At 43.3% G+C, this 22,709-nt stretch overlaps 1 protein-coding gene across 1 annotated transcript in view; it reads left to right on the forward strand.

The window, feature by feature from the left end:
• EIF2B3 (eukaryotic translation initiation factor 2B subunit gamma) overlaps positions 1-22,709 on the forward strand; it is a 95,232-nt gene that overhangs the window by 40,163 nt on the left and 32,360 nt on the right. Inside the window, exon 6 of the mRNA XM_084291502.1 lies at positions 8,079-8,168. Within this exon, the coding sequence (XP_084147628.1) occupies positions 8,079-8,168 (90 nt within the window). The remainder of the gene's footprint in view (positions 1-8,078; positions 8,169-22,709) is intronic.

Here is a 22,709-nt window from a genome sequence, read left to right on the forward strand (position 1 = left end):
CTTTCATGCCCATTATCCTTTAATTTCTGCCTGAGGTGAAGCTATTTTAGTTAACTAATAAATTATATGACATTTTTAATTGGGATCTTGTCAGTATGAAAATGCTTACTGTGCTATCAAATGCTAAAATGCTCACATTTCGGTGGAGTTGAGATGTGTGTGATATGGCTGCAAAACCTTGTCACGAAGCAAAAGTGAGGCAGCAGCAGTAGGTTGCAGGGGGAGATGAAAAGGAAGCCCAGGTCAAAGCGCCAGCCAGGGAAACTTCAGACCCTCAAAGAGCAGGAGCTAAGTATAACTCACTTGCTGTAGATGAAAGAAATGAGCGTTGCCAGATTTACTGCAGAGGGCCTCCTGTATAGGCTGGATTTCGGTAGTTTTCAGTAATTTAAATTGTAGCACTTGAATTTTTCCCTTCTGTGGATTCAAAGCTCATGTCTTCTTCCCTTCTAGATGGTAAGTGCTGGAGGGAGCCAGGCACTGCTTTGTCCAGCACAAAGCAAGTACTGCTCACTTCTCTCCCACTGTTCTTCCTTCTTACCCTCCTGACTTGCCATCTGACTCTTGTTGGGCTGTTCTCCATCCCATGAAACATCCATGAAATGTGGCTGTTTTGAATGCAAGTATCTTCTCAGGAAAGACCCGCAGACATGCACGTTCTGCCATTGGAGCCCCATTGTCCGGTGAAGATCCTGGCAAAGGAAAGGGAGTGATAAAATATGGCCTATGCACAGTAACAGATTTTTTTTAAAGGGTATTTTTCATTTTAAGGAAGTGGTGGTGTAGATGGGTTTCACAAGGTACCTAGGAGGCTTCTCATGAGGGGATATCCAGAGGTATGCAGGACAGCCTCTTTCCATTGTTTTTTCTGCTTCTGATTTTACTTGAAATTTGAAGGGGATGGGGGAATTTGCTTGTTTTATTATTCCAAATGTATGTAATTACCTCAAATCCACAAATTTTGCAGATCCTGCCTCTTAAATTCTAGCCACAAGTAAAATCCGCCTCACCTGAGGGGCACCAAGTGCTGAGGCTCCGTGAGCAAGGCTGCGATCCGCGGGTTGCAGTGCTGAGCACGGGTTTGTTTGCCTTCGAGTCTAGGGCAGTGACATAAAGAAATGGTGGCAGCCTTCCTGTGTTTAAGCTATATATTGCTGGTGACCTACAGCTTTGACCCAGTATTCAGTTTCACTGTTTCCCATGCATTTACTGTAATTATTTGATTTAAGAAAATATATCATATGTCTTCTGCTTAGCCCGTTGGGAACTGGCGTAGGAGGGATCAGCAGGAGCTGCTGTTCTTCGGTAGCCTCTGTACAAGCCTCCAGCTTCAGTTGTTTGCTTAAAACTTGTTCCTCTTACGTGTTGTCATCCTTTCAGCCCTGGTGATTTCAGCGAACAATTACTTGCTAAGGTGAATTTCCACTAAGCAGGAAGCAGAATGAGCTGAAAATTGGGAATCATTAGGGTTGCCAGGTGCAGACTTTTAGTTCTTTCTCTTCCTTTCGCAAAGAAAGCATTTCCCAAAGCTTGATTAAATCTCTTAAATCACAGTTTAGCCCGGCATAAGAAAAATAAGCTCAAATACCAGATCTGAACCAAGTGACTAAGCCAGGTCCCGTTGTGTTGGAATTGAATTGGTTGTAGTGCACGGTAATCTACTTCATTGTCATCCCAGCCTTAACTGTAGCATAAGATGGTTACATTGAATGTGCATAATAATAAGGCTTACACTTTGTATATACTGCTTTAAATATTTTGGCACACCACAGAAAGAACCTTTACGTGCGAGGCTTGATTAATCCTTTTCCTCTGTGTATAGAACAAGTAGCTGCCAGAGCTCAAGGGTAAAACCTATTAATAATGTCTCTCTGGCAGTCCCTGCCCTCCTTCAGAGTGTATTCTCTTCTGCTCATACCAAACTCTCTACGTTATTATCATTTCGGTCTCTCTTTTGCTTTCCAAGTTTCTGCTTAGCACTTGGGGTGCCCTAGCAGACGTGCATCTAGTATAAAAGATGTGCACAAACCCTGGTTTTCCGTGGAGGACAGAGAAAGAGAAGGGGGTAGGGTGGCTGTGGGGAGCCCCGGCCCCTGTTTTATTATATCTTCCAGCTGTTAGCTCTCGGTGTGGCAGAGGAGCCCCCTGGAACCAAGTTTAGGGAAAGTGCTGACCCCGGCAGCTGTGTCGGCGTGCTCCCGGGGGGATGCACGTGCATGCAGCGATGTGGCCGTGCACCCAGGGAGCGTTCCTCTGGCTTGGGCTGGGTGAGAAATTGCTGTTCCTCTCGTTTTCCTAAGAGGAAGCCGAAGCAGAGCGAAGAAAAGCTTCTTCTAGGGGGCTATGGGATGAGCTGGTCACGTAGCCATCAGCACCCTGGCTGTTTAATGCAGAAGTCAGAGGCATTAATGTTAAATCACGGCGTTGGTGCCAAGACAACAACTTTCTTTTTCAGGTCACGCTGACCTATTGTAAACCACTCCTGACCTTGAACAAATATTAATCCTGAGCTCTGACTGCTAACCTATACTCTCTGTGTAAGAGAAAATGATTTAATCTTTGGCTTTCGATGAAAGTAGGTTCCTTTACCAAAAACTTTTCAACATCTTTGTGTCAGAAGTAGGTTCATAATTTGTATTATACTCTCTTGGGTATATTAATAATATAAAAAACAAAGAAAAATGGCACGTGGTGAAGGTTTTAAATGAAAAATATTTATTATTCAGCAGGCTTTCGAGCAACTTAGGTCATTAGATCAATAAAACATTTAGATTTTGAAACTACTTGCCATTCCCGATGCTGGGCCTCTCCAGAAACAGCAACTGAGAGGTTGCTGGAGTCTTGTGCTCCCCGGGTAGGTACCGGGGCTGGTGATGGGGTGGCTGATGTGGGAGGTGAGCTGCAAATGTGCCACGTCCTCAGGGGACCAGAGCATGTCTTAGCCTCGTGGTTTTGTAAGTAAGGTTTTAACAAAGCGAAGGAAGAGAAAGTGAGAGCTTGGGGTGACTCAGAGCTGGGAGATGGAGGTCAGGGTCACCGGGGCCCACGGCACATTTCATCCGCCAGCCAGCAGGACCCGATACCACCTTCACATCCAGCTTGGGGAGGGCATTTCCTCGCCGTGCCAGCTGTCTTACATCACCGAGGTATTCTTCCCAGCACGAACTGAACCAGTTTTTCCACCCGAGGAGCAGCAGCATCTAATTAAACCTCCCTCGCCCCTCCTTTGGAGCCTGGCGAGCGGGCGCCTGGGCCCAATTTTGCAGGAGGGCCCCGGCGAGGCTGAGCCGTGCGCTGCCTACAGCTGCTGCAGTTCAGCCCAGAGGTGGCAGCATTTCACTGGTGGGCAAAGGAGGGCCTGGGATACAGTGGGGACATTCATTTTGCTAAGTGCTTTGGGAGCTTTTCGGCCAAAAGCGGTGTGTAAAATTAAGGTCATAAGGTGTCTGGGATTTTCGAAGAGCCAACGTAACAGTGGCCTTTTATGATTAGGGAGTTTACAGCCAAGAGCTGTCCCGTAAATGAGCAATGCGATTTCGGGCTTTTTATTTTTTTTCCTTTTAAAAGCAGGAATGCTCGAGACATGAAAGGTGGCCTGGCAGCTTTTGCTGTAAGACTTCTCGTGGTGTTGATCTGTGCGCTGGCTTCGCATCAACGTGAGAGCAGCACCAGGCAAGGGTCAGCCCTGTGCGTTTGACCAGAGTGATATCCTTCGTGCAGGAGTAAGGGAGAAGGGGACAGACTTCAACTACACTGACTTTGTGAGCTACTTGCAATTAATTAGGAAATAAATTTATGAAATCCATTGTTCATACTTCTAATTTTTGTATTTTGGGGGAGGTGGGCTGGCAGGAAGGTGAACTAGTACTCCGTAAGCCCACAGCGGACATAATTCACCCATCAGATCAGAAGGCAGGTTAATAGTAGTCATGATTGGCTTTTTATTGTGTCGTTGCTCGGATTAGTGCTGCAGTACAGATAGCCCCAGGTCCCTGAGATTTAAAGACCTTCATATTTTCCATCAACAGCTGTATGGAGTTAAAGGGAAGGAGGCCATGGGATTTCTCTTTCTCAGCTAGTTTATTTGTGAGGTGGTGAGGTTAATGTGGCAATATCCCATGCTTAGTAGAGAGGCTTTTTGGCTTTAAGCATTGTGTGTGCTCCCTTCAGATTTATGATTTTGACCCCAGCCTGGCATTATCACACTGTCAGTGGGAGTGCAGGGCCGGTTTGAACCTCCAGCTCTTGGTGGTAATCTCTCTTAATTAGTTTACAGTTGAAACAATTGTCCGTCTTTCTGCCTTTAACCAAGGGAAGTTTGCTCTATCGGTGGCTGATTTCCCTGAGGGAGGAAATCCTGAGAGAGGTTATCAGGAAGAAAAAAGCTCGGGCTCGGCTTTCAAAGCGATGCCATGTAGGAAGCATGCATCAATCCTGTTAGTACTGCTTATTATTTCACAATGGCGTGTGAGGAATTACGGGCGCGGACCTTTTTAAGGACTCTCGCAGACCTTTATGCGCTCTCGTCCGAGTCAGGATTTTGGGGAATTATGTGCTAATAAAAGCTAATTTTACACATTAAATTGCATTCTTTGAAATTGCTCTTTTAATTGCTGATCTTTTCCCTGACTCCTCAACAGATCTCGCTGAGCCTCCTCATTGTCGACTTTCTGCCAGGGAGCCCTCCGTGCCTCATCATTAGGGCTAAAATCTGCCATCACTTAACATAACACACACAGCTTACAACCGGGAGCAGCCCCCTCCCTCGCACGGGAGCACAGACAATAATAGCCGCTATAGTGGCAGCGCCAATGGGAGTTTTACCATGTATTTTAATGACTCGTGCTTGATTACATTTGCTAGATTGAACTGAAGTTCATTTAGTAATTGGTATGATTCTTCGAGGGCTCACATTTGCCATTCCTCGCTCATTAAAGAGCTCCAACAATGGCTGGTGCAACTTTCATCTCTACGGTGACCCTCTCCGATACGTATCCAGTCTCTTGCTTTTGATAAACCACCCAACCCAGCGTTCATTAACACTTAGCCATCTGCAGCCGGCCCCTCCTAGCACCTTCTCCCTTGCTTTGATGGTATAATTAAGAGCATTCTTCATTATCTCCTGCGGACCGATAAGGCGAGGTGCGTCAGCTCGCAGCACACGCAGTGTTTGTTGTTCGGTTCCCCCTGTATCAGCTGTTCCTTGCGACTGGCTCGTTTTTCATACGCTGTAAAGATTAGCTGATGGAGTGGGAGATGAGAGGCATGAGCAGGGAGTATGGCTTTCGATATTAGTAACCAGATGCTCATTTGAAATGGTGATGGAGCTTTGCTGTTATCTGTTAGATTATTTATTTGGCTCCTGTTCTCCTACCTGGAGATAAACTGGTTTGAGCATTAGTCAATGAAAATGAGTATCATCTTTAGTGGCTTGTTATAGATAGAGTGCGCTTATCAGTCTGGTTTAGTGCGGCTGTTCCCTCCTCGAGTCTGGTTTACAGAAATCACAGCTTTGTTTATGCATGTGCCTAAACTTGCCTGTTTGACCTTTGAAGCTGTGATTATAATATTAATCTATGGGACTATTCTGTTGCAAATCACTTAGGTGGTCTGTATTTCAGCGGATTTTCATTGTGGGACCTCCCTCTTGTCCAGCAGGATGTTCCATTATTGTTAGTATATTCTCCATTGAAAGCCAACTCAGAGTGGCGTTTCGGTACATCTTGTCTGGCTGTTTTATGTTTTGGGTTTTTTTTTTGGAGGGGGGGGAGTGTGATGGAGCTGCAGCAAAGATAGCACTGTGCTACTGTCTGTCCATTTACACAGATTTTATATAACGTTGTTATAAAGTTGCTTAGCTACAGTGAAACTTAGTACAATGCTTGCAGGGAGATACAAACTTCAGCCCACAAATCCTCGGTACCCTGCGGTGTAGCTAAATAGTGTTATTCCAGTTTGCAGGTGGGGAGACTGGATGTGTGAAAGCTGCTCAGACATTGGCAGCAGCACTAGTATTTATTGAGAAGGTGCTGTTTTACGCTCCTCTGCTTGATATCTAGCCCCTGTAGCCTTCCCCTGCCTTGTGTTTAAGGGGGGTCTTGAATAGGGAGAGAAGAAAGTGGCATTCCGGCACTGAAACTGTGTCCCATTTGTCATCTTCAAGTTAAGAATTGTTTTTTCCTCTTTTCCCTCCTTCCTGCATTGCATCACTTCTATTTTTTTTGTTTGTTTCTTGCCGCCTTTTATTGGTTTGTTCATCTTACCTGCTTTCTTCCCTGTTTTACTTCTTGTCGTTTGTCTCTCCCTCATTTCAATAAATTAACATACTCGGTTTATAAGTACAAGGGAACACTTTTTCTCAGACAAGATAGGAAAATTCTCCATCCCGTAAATCCACAAAATGTGGAAATCATCATCAGGATGCAGAGCAGTAGCGAGTCTGCAAATTTCCAAATGCAAGACCTCATTAAAGGCAGTGGATTCTTTTTGCATAAGGAACATTGCTATTTGGGCTGACTTCCACAGGAACATCTGGGCCACTGATAACATCAGTACTGGAGCATTGCTAGGTGAGCTCATGTTTTGTTAATGAAGTAATCTGCTGAAAGTGTGTATATCATTCTTCAGTATCACATACTTTACTCCAAAGTGCCATACTACTCTTATAGGAGCTTTTCTTTACGAGTGGGACTTAGAGAAAGCCTTTCTAGTCGTTAATACGCCTGTCTTGAATTGAGTGACATGCTTGAGAAGTGCCATCTACGTTTATAAAATGTTAAGACTTAAATACTTCAGTAGTTTAATGCATTAATAAAGCATTACACTGAAAAAAAAAAAAAAAAGGCTTATTAGGACACCTGATACTTCTGGTACCTTAGGTGTTAATAAGGATTCAGTGTGTTAGTACTGGTTTACTAAATATATATATATCTACTGGCCCAAGTTGTGAGTGATCCCTCTACTGAGCTAACAAAGTAATAACTGATCCTGATCACAAACATCTGACTTCAGTGTGTCCTGGAATAAGAAAACAAAGGTTGGATGGAAGGCACTAGTAAGATGCGTTTGTTAGCCTCAGGACTGAGAGTCCGGTTATGGATATTTGGAAGCAGTCCAGTGCAGTTGGACTGTTGGTGGGTTTTGTCCTTCTTTTTTGATCTACAAGCTGATTATTGTTGTGGCTTTTCTGTCCTGAGAAATAGTAGAGAGTGTTCAGGCATCCAAAACACTCTTAAATGGAGCTGCAGGTGTGTGGAAAGGAAGGTAATATTGGCAGAAAATATCTAGCTGCTTTGAGACAGGTTACATGAAGGGGTTCCACTATCTAAGATCAGAAAATGCATAAAGAGGAGTAATAGATGAGTCTTTCTGCTTTAAGGCTTTGTTCTTAAAATAGTGAAGCTGTTAAAAGACTTCTAAGTTACTGAAATATTAACCTGCCACTGGTCTGAAAGGTAAGACTTCCCTGTTTGCCATTGTTTGGCCAGCGATGAGAGGGAGTTTTACTGATCTTTTCCATCTTATTGGGCTGGAGAGGCAAACACTTTGTAATTGAGCTGTGGAAGTCATTTGTAATGTGTAGCACAGGGAAGACGAGCAGACCCCATCTCCTGCTCCTATTTGCCTCCAGGAAGAGCTGGAAAAAATACAGTAGTGTTGTGTTTGCTAGCGGAACATGCACAGCCTTGCATATTAAGGCAGGCACTTAGCCAGGAGCTTTGAATTATTGTACCCTGACATTACCCACTGTAACTTTTAGCACTCTGGGCCCATTACTTTGGCTTCCTGCCCAGTAATGTGCAATTTCCACTTACATAAGAAGATGTAGCAGGAGTAATGACTCCTTGGAGGAGGTATTTTCTTTCGCAGCAAATCAGCCCAGGGCCAGCAGGTGTAAGTTTATAGACACAGTCCAGTAATGGCAGTCTGCACAGTTCTCCTGTCTCTCAATCCAGCAGAAGATGGAAAGGAGCAGATCTGCCTTTGCAAACTTCTCACAGTCCACTGACTTGATTGCAAAGTCAAACTCTTGCAAATAGCCATGCAAAACTAAATGATTTTCCTTTTTTGTCTTCCAGGCACCCTAGAATGCACATCAGAACAGGGCTGATGGATGCCCATCTCTACTGTCTGAAGAAATATGTGGTAGATTTCCTTGTAGAAAACAGGTAAGAAACCAAGCACAACGTGAGGTAGTAGCAGGTGTTGGCATTGACATGTAGCTCATACCAGAGCTTTTAAAGGAAGATTTTCATTAAATTGGCTGACGTACAACAGAAATGTAAAAGAAGCCAGTTTAAAAAAAAAAAAAAACACTTTACAATAAAAACAATACCAAGAGTTATGTCTGTTATTCTTTTTAATCTAATAACAGCAAAAGTGAAAGCTAAAAGTTTTGCCTCATTTCTGCATCTCTTGTTTTCCCAATGTAACTGTGCTTCTTGGCTGCTCATTTCACCAGGGCTCCCCCATTGTTAGGGCTGTGAATACATTTCTGACCTCTGATTTCCCCCACCACAGTCTGTTTTGGCCTTTGGAATCACCTTTTCTCTCCCCCTTCGCATCCACCACCACTGCAGGTGGGCTATCTCTGTAGCATCCTATGTTTTTAGCTTGTGATGTTCCTCTGTCAAAACTCTGAGACCACCCACTGAGAGTAAGAAAAACATCCATTTATGGAAGTGGAGTAGGATCTTAGCTATAATATTTCATGAAATAGACAAAAAAAAAAAAAAAAAAAGCCCAACTGTTTATCTTTAAAAAAACAAACAAATGAACAACCCCCCTCACAGTAAGTAGTTCTCTTTTGGAATTGATGTCTTGTTCCTAGAATTTTTACAGTGCTCTCATGTATGTTACATATATTGAAAGCTCACTGAGTTCTCAAGAGTTTTTCTCCCTTTTAAGTAAGATGAAAGATAAAGGGGTTGGGTAAGTGTTATGTTCGTAGTGCTTTTCTTAGCAGATAAACTGACATGTGAGAAAACATTGTGGGTGGGTGAGTAGGGGGATTTGTGGTAGTCTTGACCATATAGAAATGTGGTGATGCAGTTGTATGCGTGATTAAAGGAGCTCTTCCAGACTACGGCTCTGTGAGTGAGTTAAAATTAAGTGGAAAATCTGTGTTAACCCCCAGGGCAATTTCTTGCCATGCATAAGAATAAAGCTTATCCGATGCTGTGACTGGCACGTGGGGGCATTGTGCAAGTCATTTTAGATCCCATTTGTGTACGGGAATGTCTGAAAGGTGAGAAGGCTTCAGAAGCAACAGGTATTTTAAATCAGGAATGAGCCCTTTATTACCTGTATTTTAAACAGTTGCTGACGTTTTGGACACTTTGCTTCATGCTACCACAGGATCTACAGTGTTTATGCCTCTGTTTTGTCGTAATACGTGTAGAGTTCATTTCTGGAAATCCCAGCCATCTAGTTTTGCTGGGGTTAGACATTTCTTGAATATTAAACATTTCACACGTTCAGTTCTTTTTTCCTTGGTACCTCATTCTGTTTTGAATTTAGATCATTAGGTCTGTGGGACAAGGACGGTCTTTGTCAGACGTGTCACCGTGTATGACACAATAAGGCCTCTAAACATAAACTGCGGTCATTTCAGATTTCTAGGCTTTATGCATTGGTAAAATCTTTGGTTTTGTCAGTGGTAGGATTTTACCTTGTATTAACCCAAGCCAGCAGAGTGAAATTTTCTGCTCAGCACTCCCCTAGGTGCCCCCAAGTGCGCTTAGACAAGTCCACTGGCTCCTTGCAGGTTTGACCAAGGATTTTTCTTTTTTACAGAAATCATTCTCGTCTTCGCTATTTTCATGAACCTGTGCTTATTTTGCATGAGGCTTCCATTACAAATACCTGATCATAGCAGCTAGACAGTGTTTCTGAGATCCGATCACATTTGCCTTACCTAACTGCCTCATTCTCTTTGGAGAGAGTATGTGCTGCTTATTCCCTGAACTGGGAGAGAGTCGCTTGCTAGTAATGTGCTTCACTGGCAAATTTGGAGAGTGGGCCTTGTGCCATGATGAATAACTTGGGCTTTCAGGCTTCTGGCACTGGTGGGCACTTGCAGCTTGTTTTTCTTCTCTGAGGAAGGGGAGGATGGTGCATACCCTGAGATCTTCCCATGTTTGGCAGCAGTATGCCAGGGCTTTTGAAAGACTCTGTAGAATATTTTTGCCTCAAAAGTCCTGACATTCACATAATTGTTTGGCTTTAGGGATTCTTTTTAATACCTTGTTTTTTAGCCTACAGAGAACCTACGGTAAGACTTAGCCTCTCTGCAATTTTGCACCAGGACTGGAGAAGCTCAGATGCCTTGTTTAAGTTGTGCGTGTTTAAAACTAACAGCAGGGACTAAAGTGAACAGTGAAGCTCTTGTGTGGTGCCAGGAAGTACTGACACAGTGTACTTCCTCAATATTACAATATTTACATTGTGTTAATATTTTAACAGCGGGGCTTGATGGCAGGCAGAACACCTTTTTTTTTTTTATTGTCTATAGCTCAGTGAAGCATTTACATATTTTTTTTTCCAAATTTTATTTTGACATACATGTACAAGAGCAGAAAAGATGTTGCCCAGCAATAAAAACATCAGACCCTACAACAGGCTATAGCTCACCATTTTGCAGAGGAAAATTATGATTACTTCCAGGTCAAAGAATTGCATGAAAACTAGCTGTGTGTGGGATCTGTTGCTCCTAGTGGGATAAAAGCCCAGTGTAGTCCCAGTTTAGCTGCAGAGATGTGGTTAAAACGGCAACAAGCTCTCCCACGGTGAATGTAGTCTGCATATAGCTGCACCTGTAAGAGTAAATTGATTCCTCCACTTTGATCAGCTTAATACTTGCATTATGTGTATGCGAAGTCTGAAATCGCTAGCAACTACTATGAAAATAGGGAAAAAAAAATGTGAAATGGCTGAAATTTTGTTTTGTCCAAGTATATGAATCTTGGCATTGAATGGATTTGGGACAACTTTGTTACACGCCACCTCTGAAAAGAGGCTCAATTGATTATTCAGCTCCAAAATGGAGTCATGATAGCTTGGCCACTGCCTTGCTTTCTGGTACTGGACAAACTGCTCATTTTTTTTCTGTGCACTTGTTTCCTCTTCTGGTTGTGACTGCTTGGAGAATAACCTGGTTTTGTTTGGCAACACTGAGTTTCTAGTTTGGGGGGTATTAGAAGAGGTCAAAATACTGTTTAGTAGTTGCATATTCAGTTCATAGTCCTTTAATGTGTTTTTATGAACTTTTTAGAAAGGACTGAATAGTAGATTCTCCTGCCTGAAGTTTTATTGCACTATAGGAAACCAAACAGCTTCCTGAGTTTTAAAAAGCAAAAATCTGTGGTGCCTTTGAATAGAAGAGGAAATGGTCTGTTTATTAGAACCCCCTCAACTATGTATGTACTGACAGAAATCGAAAATATCACGTCCCTAACGTTGTTTAAACCTGGGGAGATTATTTTTCAGGGGATGAAACTGCTTTTTCTCTCCTTGCCTAGGAGGAACAAAATGCATTTGGGCAGTTAAAACCCCCATCTCCGTTTATCTCTCAGCCCCTAGTTCAACAGCGAGTCTTAGTGAAATCTTCACACATGTGGCAGTCCTGTCCTGAGTCTGCCCAAGTCAAACGCACATAGTTCTTGGGGAACAGCAGCACAAATTATTGCCCAGAGCAGTTTATTTTTCCCCCACAGCTGGGAGTTCCTCCTTCCCTCCTCTCCGTACCCCTGCATCACCAGGGAGGACTGAGCATCTGGAGGCTCTTTTTCAGCAGCTCAGGGCAGAGCCAGGCTGAGCTGTGTGCACCGGAGGCCAGAGGTGTCCCAGCTCTGCTCTGGGACAGGCAGCTTCATCCCTGTGTCCCTGTGGATCCCTGGCACTGACGGTACCTGCTGGATTCAGGAGGTCGTGGGCCATTCCCTGCTACCAAACACATTTATTCCCTTCCAAGCAGGGGCTGGGGCCTCAGCGTGAACAAGCAGCAGCTTGTTCGGGCTGAGTTTTCTGCTGGTTATAGCTGTCCGTGGGGTTTTTCTCTGAAGGGACCTTTGGTTCTTCCCCAGGCTCCCCTCTGCATCCCTGCAGTGAGCCTTACTGAGGTTTTTGCTTTGGCAGTGGTACCGAGTCCGCCAAATTGTAGCCCAGCTTCACACAGAGCTCCGTGTGTGTTGGGGGGGGGGGGGGGGTTTAAAACCCCGATTTCCCTGTATTCAGGCAACAGCTTTTCTTTCTAAACTTGTCATTTTTCCTTTCTAAACGTTTCCCTTTTCAGAATAAAGCAGCGCCGAGGTGCTTTCAGTCAGCCGTAGGTGCTGTGCTGCGTGGAGCCGGAAAGGCGGACAAGTGCTGGCCGCGTGCTGGCTGCCGGAGCTGCGCTGCCAGCACAGGGCAGCGATAGTTGAAGGTGAACACCTGCACAGCACGATGAACTGCACAATATTGCTTTTCTTCAGAAGATCATTAGGCGGGCCGAGTCAGCAGGCTAGACAGCAGCCGAGGCTGGAGCTGGCTGGGGGCACGGCTCCACCCCACAGCTGGCGGGCCTCACACCCCTGGGGCCCTGGGGTGGCAGCCAGCACAGTAGCCAGTCCCCTTTTTGGCACTCTCCTGAGTGCTAGGTTGGAATCCTGCCTTGTTGCTGCATTCAGGGCAGATGGAAGAAGAGAGTCCTTATTCCCTTTTTCCTTGTGAACTTCATCTGGAGCGGAGGGCAGGATCTGGGCCTGCGCTTCCAGCCCAGCGCAGACATTTCTTTACTACATGCTCACAGTTTGCTTGCTAATAATTCCTGCAAAGCTGCTAGCAGAAGAGATCTGATCAAAGGGAAATTGTATTGTTGTCTGCGCTCTGTTTTTTCCGGGTTCTTTCTAAAGCTCTAACCTCATGAAATAAGTTAGCTGATTTGAGGGGAAGAAAGAGTAAATATAAAGCAACCCCTTCTCCCACAAAATTTTAACATGGTAAATTCAAACTTGTTTTGAGTATTTAAATATTGAAAGTGTGTGTCTCTTTTTATATTTCCTCTATATGTTGAAAAATATATATGTAATATGCATTTATAATACGTATCTACATGAATTATGTTGCACCAACAGTTGGTTGTGCAGGTACAGCTGACATCTGTTAGATGTGTCAGGATTTCATCCTGCTCACAGCTGAAACCTGTAGATATGTGAAGCCTGCCACTTCCACCTCTCATTGAGGAATACCAGAAAATCAGAAAGCCAGACTGATGCTGCTTAAAACAAGGAAGTATGCGGTCATACGTACTAAGTTACTTCCCCAAATCATTGTTATTCAATGCTGAGTTCACAAAGTTAAGTACCTGGCAGTTAGGAAGTGCCACAGCTGAGGCTTCCTGTGCAGCTTTTTGGTTCTTTATGTGCCACGTGTTATGGTACAGTCCCCAGTTACATGGCTCTGTTCTTTTTCTCTCTCACTATTGCTTCATTTGGCACCTGATGCTCGGTGAAGGAGATGCTGTTTAAGATGGTATGTAATTTCTGTAGTTCAGATGAAGGCCACCCACCTGCTTACTGTTAAAACCCAGTTCTGAAGACAGCCTAAATACTTGCCTTTCAGATTCTTGATGCTCCTCACTGACACTAGAATGCCCTGCATGCATATCATTAACTATCTTTCAAGCACCTCTATTAGCAAAGTAGGGGTCTGTCTCCATTCTGAAAGGGGGAGGAAACTAAGGCACACAACGGTTGAAATTCGAAGCATCTTTGTCTTAAGTATGCCGTTTTTCAGTCCTTAGTATTATGCACAGCTCTTAAAATGATGGAAGAATCTTTTCCATCGTGATGGTTGCCACAAGTTGGTGCTGATCAAATGAAAAGTACTTAATCAGAGGCAACCTGCAGAAATTAGATTTGTGTTCTGCATTCAGCAGCATCTCTAAACTTCCTCTGACAGAAGGGAGTTGGAAAAAAAAAAAAAAAAAAAAAGGTTCTTCTGGCATCATTCATTTACCTTAAATATTAGCAGTTCTCCTCTCGCAGCCCTCTGCCTTGTGTATTTAACACACATGTTCTAACAAATGAGGCAGTCATTCTTCTGCCTCATTACACAGCCTCGATTCATCCCCAGGGTATAGTCCATCTTTACATCGGGCGAAGAAGAGATCGAGACTGGCGAGAGAGGAAAAGTAGTTGAATGTGTTTTTGAAGGATTGTGTCAAAATGTGTACGCACAAGGTCTTATTTTACTTATACAACCTTAATTAGGACTGGCTTTTCTTAATTTGAGTGGCCAAACTGTTACCTGATGTTCATGTAGAATGGTATGTGTGTATGTATGAATATATATTAATTCTAAGAGTGTCATTCAAATTCAGTCAGGCTACTGTGACTCGTGCTAATGGAGTAGCTGTTATCAGCACAGATTTATCACCTGCTAGGTCAGCCAGCAGAACGAGATGTGATGCTCTGAGCTTCAAAGAATATCCAGCTCAGCCTTTGTAACCTTGGCCTGGAGCGTACTCTGGTACTCCGTGGAGCAGAGCATAAGTAGCCCAATTACCTTGCAGGAAGAGAGAGAGAATGGAGCATGCCCAGCGTAGAATGACTGAAAAAAATGTAGCTGCAAAGCAGATCTTTTCCAAGCATGTGCAAACAGTGGTTTTTCAGACTTAGCTTGATGTAGTATGGGCACTTTTTATGTTTACAAATGTAACGCCCTGACGAAAAAAATGACTGTGTGCCAAATTGCAAGCATGAAAATGCGAGAGCTTTTCAGCAGAGCAGTTGAAGTATTTTTAACATGGACAAAACAAAGTATTTTTCCATAATTTTGTTCTTGGAAATAACTGAGACATTTTTTTGATGAAGCTATCCAAAAAAAATCAGCTTGAGGCAAACACCTGGCATGGGTAATTTCAGCCAAAACAGTTAAACTTTGGCAAAGTTTATAAACAGATGAAAACAGAAACTTACAATAGGAAATGCTGGGCAATTTATCTACAGGCACCCCAGTTGTGCCACCTCTGAAAACTATCCATTTTTTTTCGAAAAGCAGATGCCATTTTGTGTTTGCTCAGATGTTATGGCTGCTCCATTATGCACAAGGGTAGCAGCTGCATTTTCTAAACTAAGGAGACATTTGAACTTCATTTCAAAAGTCTCTATATGTTGTATATATTAAAAAATAGGGGATTTTTAGCACACATCTTCCTCTTAGACATTAGACCTCTTCACATGCTTTTGTGGTGTCTTTTCCCTTTTTTCCTTTCACTCCATACTAAGAGCAAAGTAAAAATTGCATTCTGTAATATATTAATGTATTTTGCAAATCACCATTTTGTCCTGAATCGAGTACTTTTGAATTGCTGGGCGTAGAAAAAGCCACTGTTTCCAGTGTTGGGTCACCTGGGAATTGGGCAGCTCTGTTTTGTGGCCAGAAGGAATGGTGAAGGAATGATGTGCGGTGCTGGAAAGGCAAGAATGACAAACAGCAGCCCTGCGGTCACTTTGAAAGGCCTGAGTAAGCATTTGCAGTGCCTCGTCCTGGGAGTGCTGAATGCTAACACTTCACCTGCCGCCTGGGAATCCACTTTTCCCCCCGGGGAGCCTTCCCTGGGGGTGCAGCCGGAGGAGGCAGAGCTGGAGGTAAGGCACCAGGGCGGCTCTTCTGCAGCTCTCCCAGCACAGAGCTGCCTGCCAGCGTTTGCTGGTGTAGAGAAACTCTTCTCTGAACTGAGCAAAGCTGCAGGAGACTTCATAGCCAAAGTCAGTATGATTTGTTTGCAAAGTTAAACACTGCTTTTTCTGAACTGCTGAAATAAATAAGAGCAAATCGTGTGAGGTCATAGAGCTCTGCCTTTCCAAGCTGCTTCAGCTGCGCTCCCAGAGCAGCTTCGCTTCTCAGCTCCCCTCGACCCTGTCCAGAAAACCTCCTCTGGGCCAGCCCGGGGAGAGGAAGGTTTGCTGCCTCTGTGCTCCGTCTTCTGAAATCGGCGGCTGGGAGAAGAGCTGCAGTGCAGCCACCCTTCTTTTCCCCGATAAATGACGGGGCAGTCTGGGGCAGGCAGAGGGTCTGCGCAGACTGGAGGTGCGAGTGACTTGTGCTGAAGCTCCTGCTTGGCCGGCTGCGTGCTGTGCTGTACACAAAGGCCCCCGCAGGTTTATATTAAGGTGCTGCCCAGACTAAACCAGTGCATTTTTTTTCTTTTTCCCCCTCTAAATGCCTTTTTATCATTCAGGCTGTCACCTGTGTTTCCTGGCAAAGGCTGCTGGCTGGGGGAGGTCTGGCAGAGCTGAACGCCCAGCTTGGTGGTCTTTGTGTGGCTGCCTGAAAGATGGCTTAAAACAGAACCTGCTCTGTGAATACCTGCGAGTTAACATGTGTCAGCCGTGTGGCTGGAAGGTTTCTCCTCTGCTGTAAAGAGAGATTTTATAATGAATACTTTCCTTGTGATTAAAATGGGTAGATAAACAAATAGCTCCTACAGGAAGTATACTGTGTGAAGACAGGGCAAATAGATTGTAGCTCTCCAAACAAGGAAAGGGAGAGGGGAAAAAAAAAAGGGGGGGAAAAAAAAAACACCAAGCTCCTCCTTAGTGCATTTAATCTATTAGAATGTGAAATAGCAATTTATCTTTCCCATTTCCTTTCCTTGTCAAACATATACAGCTGTTGGAGCTTTCTCTGTTCCTTACTAGAAATGCCAGGACTTGAATTTGTTGATGCTGTCCTCCTCCGGAGTATTGCTGCTTTTATCATCCTTCCATGATACCAGTTGTGCTCTCTCCTGAAACCTCAGGGGAAGAAAACGTAATGATCCCAACTAGATTTAAACAAATTATGATTCTTCTCCAAATCATTTCTGTAATAAATATAATTACTCTTCCTGTTAGTGCACTAGCAGGGAGCAGACAGATCTTTGGATGTGCTGAACTGGAGCTGATTATCTTCATGACTAACTACAAATCTGTCTTTGAGACCATGGTATGCTTTATTATTCATGTGCCTGAGATGCTTAAGCATACTTGGTCACAGTTTGCACAGTATTCTGTCCGTGCAAGCAGCTCCTAGTGCAAAATTCTGTGAAGTAAATGTTAAAAGTTGTTAATTTGTCCTCTAACCATGACTTGCAGAATTGGATAATGACCCTTTGGGTTTCCTCTGAAAAGTGAACATATAAAAGATGTGAAAAAGGCTTTTCAACCAGCAATGCAAATATTATAGAAAAATTTAGGTTGGGGAGGGACCTCTTGCAGTCTCTAAACTGTCCTCCTGCTCAAAGTAGAGCTAATTTATGTGTTGCTCAGGGTTTTTTTTTTTTTTGCAGTTGTTTCGAAAATCTCAAAGGATGGAGACTGGGCCTTGTCCCAGGACTGTACCACTCACTGGAAAGTTGTTTTCTTTATGTCCCAACTGGAATTTCCCTTGTTGCAGCTTATGTCCATTGCCTCTTGCCCTTTCACTGTGCAAGTCTGAGAAAAGTCTGGCTGTCCTCTATATCGCTCCGCTTTTGGTAGTGGAAAACTGTAATCAGATCCCCCTGCAGCCTTCCCTTCTGCAGGCTGCGCAAACCCCGCTCCCCCAGCTTCTCCTCGTGCATCATGTGCTCCTGGCCCTCTTGGTGGCCTCAGCTGGGCTTGCTCTGATCTGATAATAAACATTAAAAATTAACTATTTTTTTCCACTGTTTCATGCAGTTGCAGTTTCCTTGGGTAGCCTTTAGTCAAACTGATGTTTGTCTTCATATGAGACAGGGATTTTGAACCAGTGGTGAATGAGAATTCATCTATCCATCTGTGTGTGCTTTTCTCTCTCTCTCTTTTTTTTTTTTTTTTTTTTTAATTTTTGTTAAGTCATTGCCACTTGGAAAGTATCATCTTAAGCATTCTTTCTTCAGTGCAGTACTGTCTCTTCCCCACAGCACTGCTTGCATGTTGGATAATACTTGGGGTGAATGGATTATCTTGTTTTGCTAGACGTTTTCCTGTGAGGATGCAGTCCTTACCTGTGCTGTCATGGCTTATTTCACTTGTGGTGGAGGGCAAAATTCACCTGTATTTCTGTTCACATGACCTGAATTTCTCACCAAGATTTTGCAGCTTTAAAGAATTTTTCAAGATAATGTTTTCTGTTCTTCTCCTCCCTGGTTTGTTTCTAAATCTCTTTTCTTCCCTACCACCTTCTGAAACACAGAACATCACCTTTTACTCAGGGGTTGAATGGCCTTTTGGAAAAGAGAGTAACTGTTATATAAAATAGTAATTATTTCCCTACTCTTCTACTTTTCATAGTTATTGTATTCTGGATGTCAGTTCAAAACCAAATTTCATCACGCCTTAGCCCAGTCCAGTGAAATGTGAACAGCAATAAAGGTACCCATAACGCTGTTGCTGACTTCGTTATTGCATTGGATTGCCATCGTGGGAAACTCCCTTCCTGCATATGGAAGGGAGAATAAGCACTACCCGGACACACGTGCCTGAATAGAGTAAGTCAGGGAATTACAATAAAGAGAAATAATAATTAAAAAACAAAAAAGTAAAACATTTTAAACCAGCTACAGGCCAGTCTATAAGAAATGTTGAGTGCTGTCTAGTTAAGCTACCAGTTTTGTAGAAGTCAAAGTCCTGGATTTAGACAAGACGTGATATTTACCTAAATCAAAGATGAAATGTAGGACATGGAACGTTTTACACCAGTCTTTTCCAGATGCATACCACCCTGAAAGAACACTGAGTAAAGAGGAGGAGATCAAAGCTTTTTGGCCAATGCATTCTTGGAGTTCTTCAAGAAAGGATAGTGACAACTAACACACAAACAAAAAAACAATTTAGTTGTATCACAGTAGAACATGGGAGTTGACCTACCCAAGGGCTGGAGCAAGCACTAGTGATCAACAGTTAGGATGAGATTTAAGGTAAGAATGATTATTGGAGAGAAGGAGATGGAAATGGTACAGGTGAAAGCAGAACTGGAAGAATTAAACATCAGAGCTTCCAGGTTATCTCCCAGGCTGCTGAAAACTGGGGCGTGTTGTTGAGACCAACCGGGAACGCATCCATTTGATTGCAGAAAAGCAAGAGCAGTATTTGCATGGAGTGGAGCAAATTGATACAGAAATCTGCAGTGCCTGTAGTGCAGACTCAGTGGAGCGGGGCGAAAGAACTTACCCACATAAAGCTGCAGATATATCAATATTTTTTGACACTGAGGTGTTTTATATGGACAAATTCTGAAGTGCTTAAGTCTATCTAAACATGTACTTCCACACCTAAAGTTTACACAGTTTTATGGATACGTGTCAACCTGACAAATGCATCGCATGCGTGTGTTTGCTTAGGCGTTTTATGAGAATGCCTCTGTTTGATGCACTTTTCAGAAAAGGAGCCTGATTTCAAAGGCATTTAGAAAAGAGTTGGTAACTCAGACACAGATGGTTGCAAAGGCGGAGGTGGGAGAGAATGGGGGAAGATGAGTTCTGGCAAGGAAACGCACTTGGTGCAGGTGCGCTTGTTTTAGAAGAATGGGATGCTGTCTGGGAATGAATGAGATCCATTCCTCAGCAGCTCCTACGACCTGCCAAACACCCTGGGTGGCCTCCGACGGCCTCCGAGATTTTGGTCAGAGAGAAGCTCTAAAAACGTCTAAACCTGCTGGCATTCCCAGGCAAAAGATGCATTAGTCTGGTGTCCCAGGCTGCTTTGTGAGTGGGCAGAGTTAAGGTTGCTCGGATGACCTGGGCTGAGTTGCGCGCACGCTTTCAAAGGCACTGAGTGTGTAGCTAAGGAGTTTTAATTGCTGCGGTCAGTTTTTGGGAAAGCTGCCTCGTTTCCCAAAGGGTTTCTTGGCAGAAGCGGGAGCAGATCCCTGCTCCTTCAAGTGCATCCAGACTCGGGAGAGCTCGAGAACGGCTTTTATGTGGTTTGCAGCCCTACCATCCCTTGCATGCTTTGATCTGGATCCTCTCTGCGTTGTGATGCCCGCGACTGTCACTTGTGTGCTGCCTCCTGCTTGCCCCCAGCGACCAGAGCGCAGGATGCTGACGGTGGTCCTGCAATTTTAGGAAGTCGTTCATCACCCTGAGCCTCCAAAGCAAAGCTGTGCAGTCATCCAGGCTTGCTCTGCGATGGCTTTTCAAGTGCTTTCTCCAGCCATTATGGATGTGGGAGAAGGCTGCTGTCAGATTTGAAGGTTTTGGGTCGAAAATAGTATGGAAAGACAAATGAAGCACAAATGCAGTCATGTGGAATTGCCTTTTAGCAGAACGTTTCTCAAAGTTTCCTTCTGTTCTCCGTAGGCTTTTAGCTCCAAAAATAATGAAAGGCATTGATAAGTATGTTAATTAATATCAAATTGGGGCTGTGTGAGAAACTTACTCTTTTTGTAGTAAAAATCGTTGAGAGTAGAACATGACAAATAGGGTGTAGCAAGAAATAACATCTGTTTGATGCCATAAGTGGTGCTGGGGATTATTGCATTAGGCACAAGTGATTGCCTGGTAGTTTATGGGCTTGCCTGGTTGCTGTAGAGTTTTCCTTTATTATAATTAGGTTTGGATAGACCAAAAAATATATATACATTATTGAAATTATTGAAAGATAGAGGGGCAGATTAGCCTTCTGCAGGGCTGTGGAATGCCCTCCAAATTTATCATTTGATATTTTTTCCTTTTGTACAAAGTCCTTGCCTGCTTTCTCCGCATTCTTAGCATGTCTCAGAAATTCCAGCATTTTTAGCAGTGAATCAGTGAGAAGAAGGGGAAAAGGCCCGTAATTGCTTTTTCCATTGTGCTTGTTAAAACCGCATTGTGGGAAATGGACCCAAACACTGTCTTTTAAGTGGTGTTGAGTCTGAGGCAGGTGGTATTAACTCGGGACTGCATTAACTCTTTTCAAATCTCTTTCCTGTTTCCTTGAGGAAACATGCCTGGTGTATATATGTGGCAAGGGCTGTTTGCCTGCCTCTCGCATTGACATTTTAATTTGGTCCATGATATAAATATCATTTCCCTAATCCCCCTTGCCCTGACCCTGTTTTGTCTTTTCTTCAAAGTGAGTTGACTTTTTTTTTTTTTTTTTTTTTCCTGAAGGAGGGGGGAGGAGATGGGAATGGTGGCTGGCTGCTCTAGTTTGGAGCATTAAACGCTGGGGAAAAAATCTCCGAGTAACTGTTGTTTCTTTCTTTGTATTCACATGGAAATTTTTAATCTCCATCAAAGGATCAGGAGAAAATAACGTTGAGATTCAACAAGAGAGCTCCCAGCTTACATGGAATTTTTAAATGTTATTTGGCTTTATCCTTTAAGCGATGAGAACCATGAACTATGTACCTACAGGGTTCAGAATTAACTTTTCTCTTTCTTCCAACACACCCTTTTTTTTTTTTTTTTCTTTCTCTCTCCCCGTTTCTTACATCTTTATTGTTCTGAGTAAACACGCAACTTCTTTTGGCCAAAACTATAAGTGCCTTAGGATTTGTTTAGTTGTATTTATGTATACATTTCTAACGTTAATTATGAGCACCAGCCTGAAATACAGCCTCATGTTCTCCTTTTGATGTGATCTGAAGAATCTCTGTGCAAGGCCACAGAGCAGAGATCAGAACCCAACCCACTGTATGCACAGAGTCATACAAAAGCTAACATTAGACTATTAAAAAAAAAAAAGACAAAACTGGGTAAGAAAAGGGCTAATAATCTGCTTGCTTTAGGAATCGCAGACGCTATCTGTGCCTGTAGAAATAGCTGCTTGTGCTAATAATGATAGCAAGTGAGACCCCCTGTAACCAGTCCAGGGAGGGCAATAGCAGATTTCACAGGTGGGTGCTGACAGCAATGGTACATTTCACGCTTCATCACAGATTAATAAAAAAAAGGAAGGATATTAAAATGCTAATACTCATTAATACTGTTTTATGGTGTTTAACATTAAACATGGAAAATGAAAATGAATGACAGCTGGTAAATGGAACTGACAGTCCTGTTCAGGCTTGTAAGGAATAGCTGCAGGAAAGAAAAGCTGGGGATGCTCCCATCCTGCAGCGGGTCTTGCCAAGCAGCACCTCCTAGTACCCAGCCGTTTGCAAGATGACTTAAAGTTAGACTTAGGTAGGCTGTTCTGTTGCTGGAAAATACTCGATGAGATTTTTTTCTTTACCAGCATTGGTCAGAACCGTTATTCTTTGTGTTGTCTGAAAGAGAGCCTCCGGCCATATGTACATCTAAGGAGCAGAAATCACAATCCACTGAAAGATTGTGAAATATATTTGTTTTTAAGTTTAGCTGGTCATCTTTGTCTTTGGTTGGTTGATGGGTTGTTTTTCCCAAACCCGTCTTGCATTTCAGTTGGCTCCATTGTTCTTCATTTCTCACAAAAGTTTCAATAAGCTTGTCTTCATCCCAGAGACAGCTGTATTTGAGCTGGCCCTCTGTGATCCATAATATAATATAATAATAAAGAGATACAGACTTTAAATATCCAAAGAGACTTACCTCTGCAATATCACAGACTGCTCTAACTTCTGCTTAGCTATGTTTAAATATGAAATTTTAAGATGTAGGATATTTTCACCTAGTGTCCTTAACGAGTTAAGGTTTGGGTGGAAGTCAAAATTTTAACTCTGTCCTTTCTGTCATACAGAAATGCCGGGAATAGTGGGAAGACATCACAGTAAGCAGGGACCAGGGATAAAGGGATTCTGAAAGCATAGTACTTCTTTCTCCC

Source organism: Netta rufina, assembly GCF_964035555.1.
Source record: "Netta rufina genome assembly, chromosome: 8".
In the NCBI taxonomy this organism is placed as follows: Eukaryota; Metazoa; Chordata; class Aves; order Anseriformes; family Anatidae; genus Netta; species Netta rufina.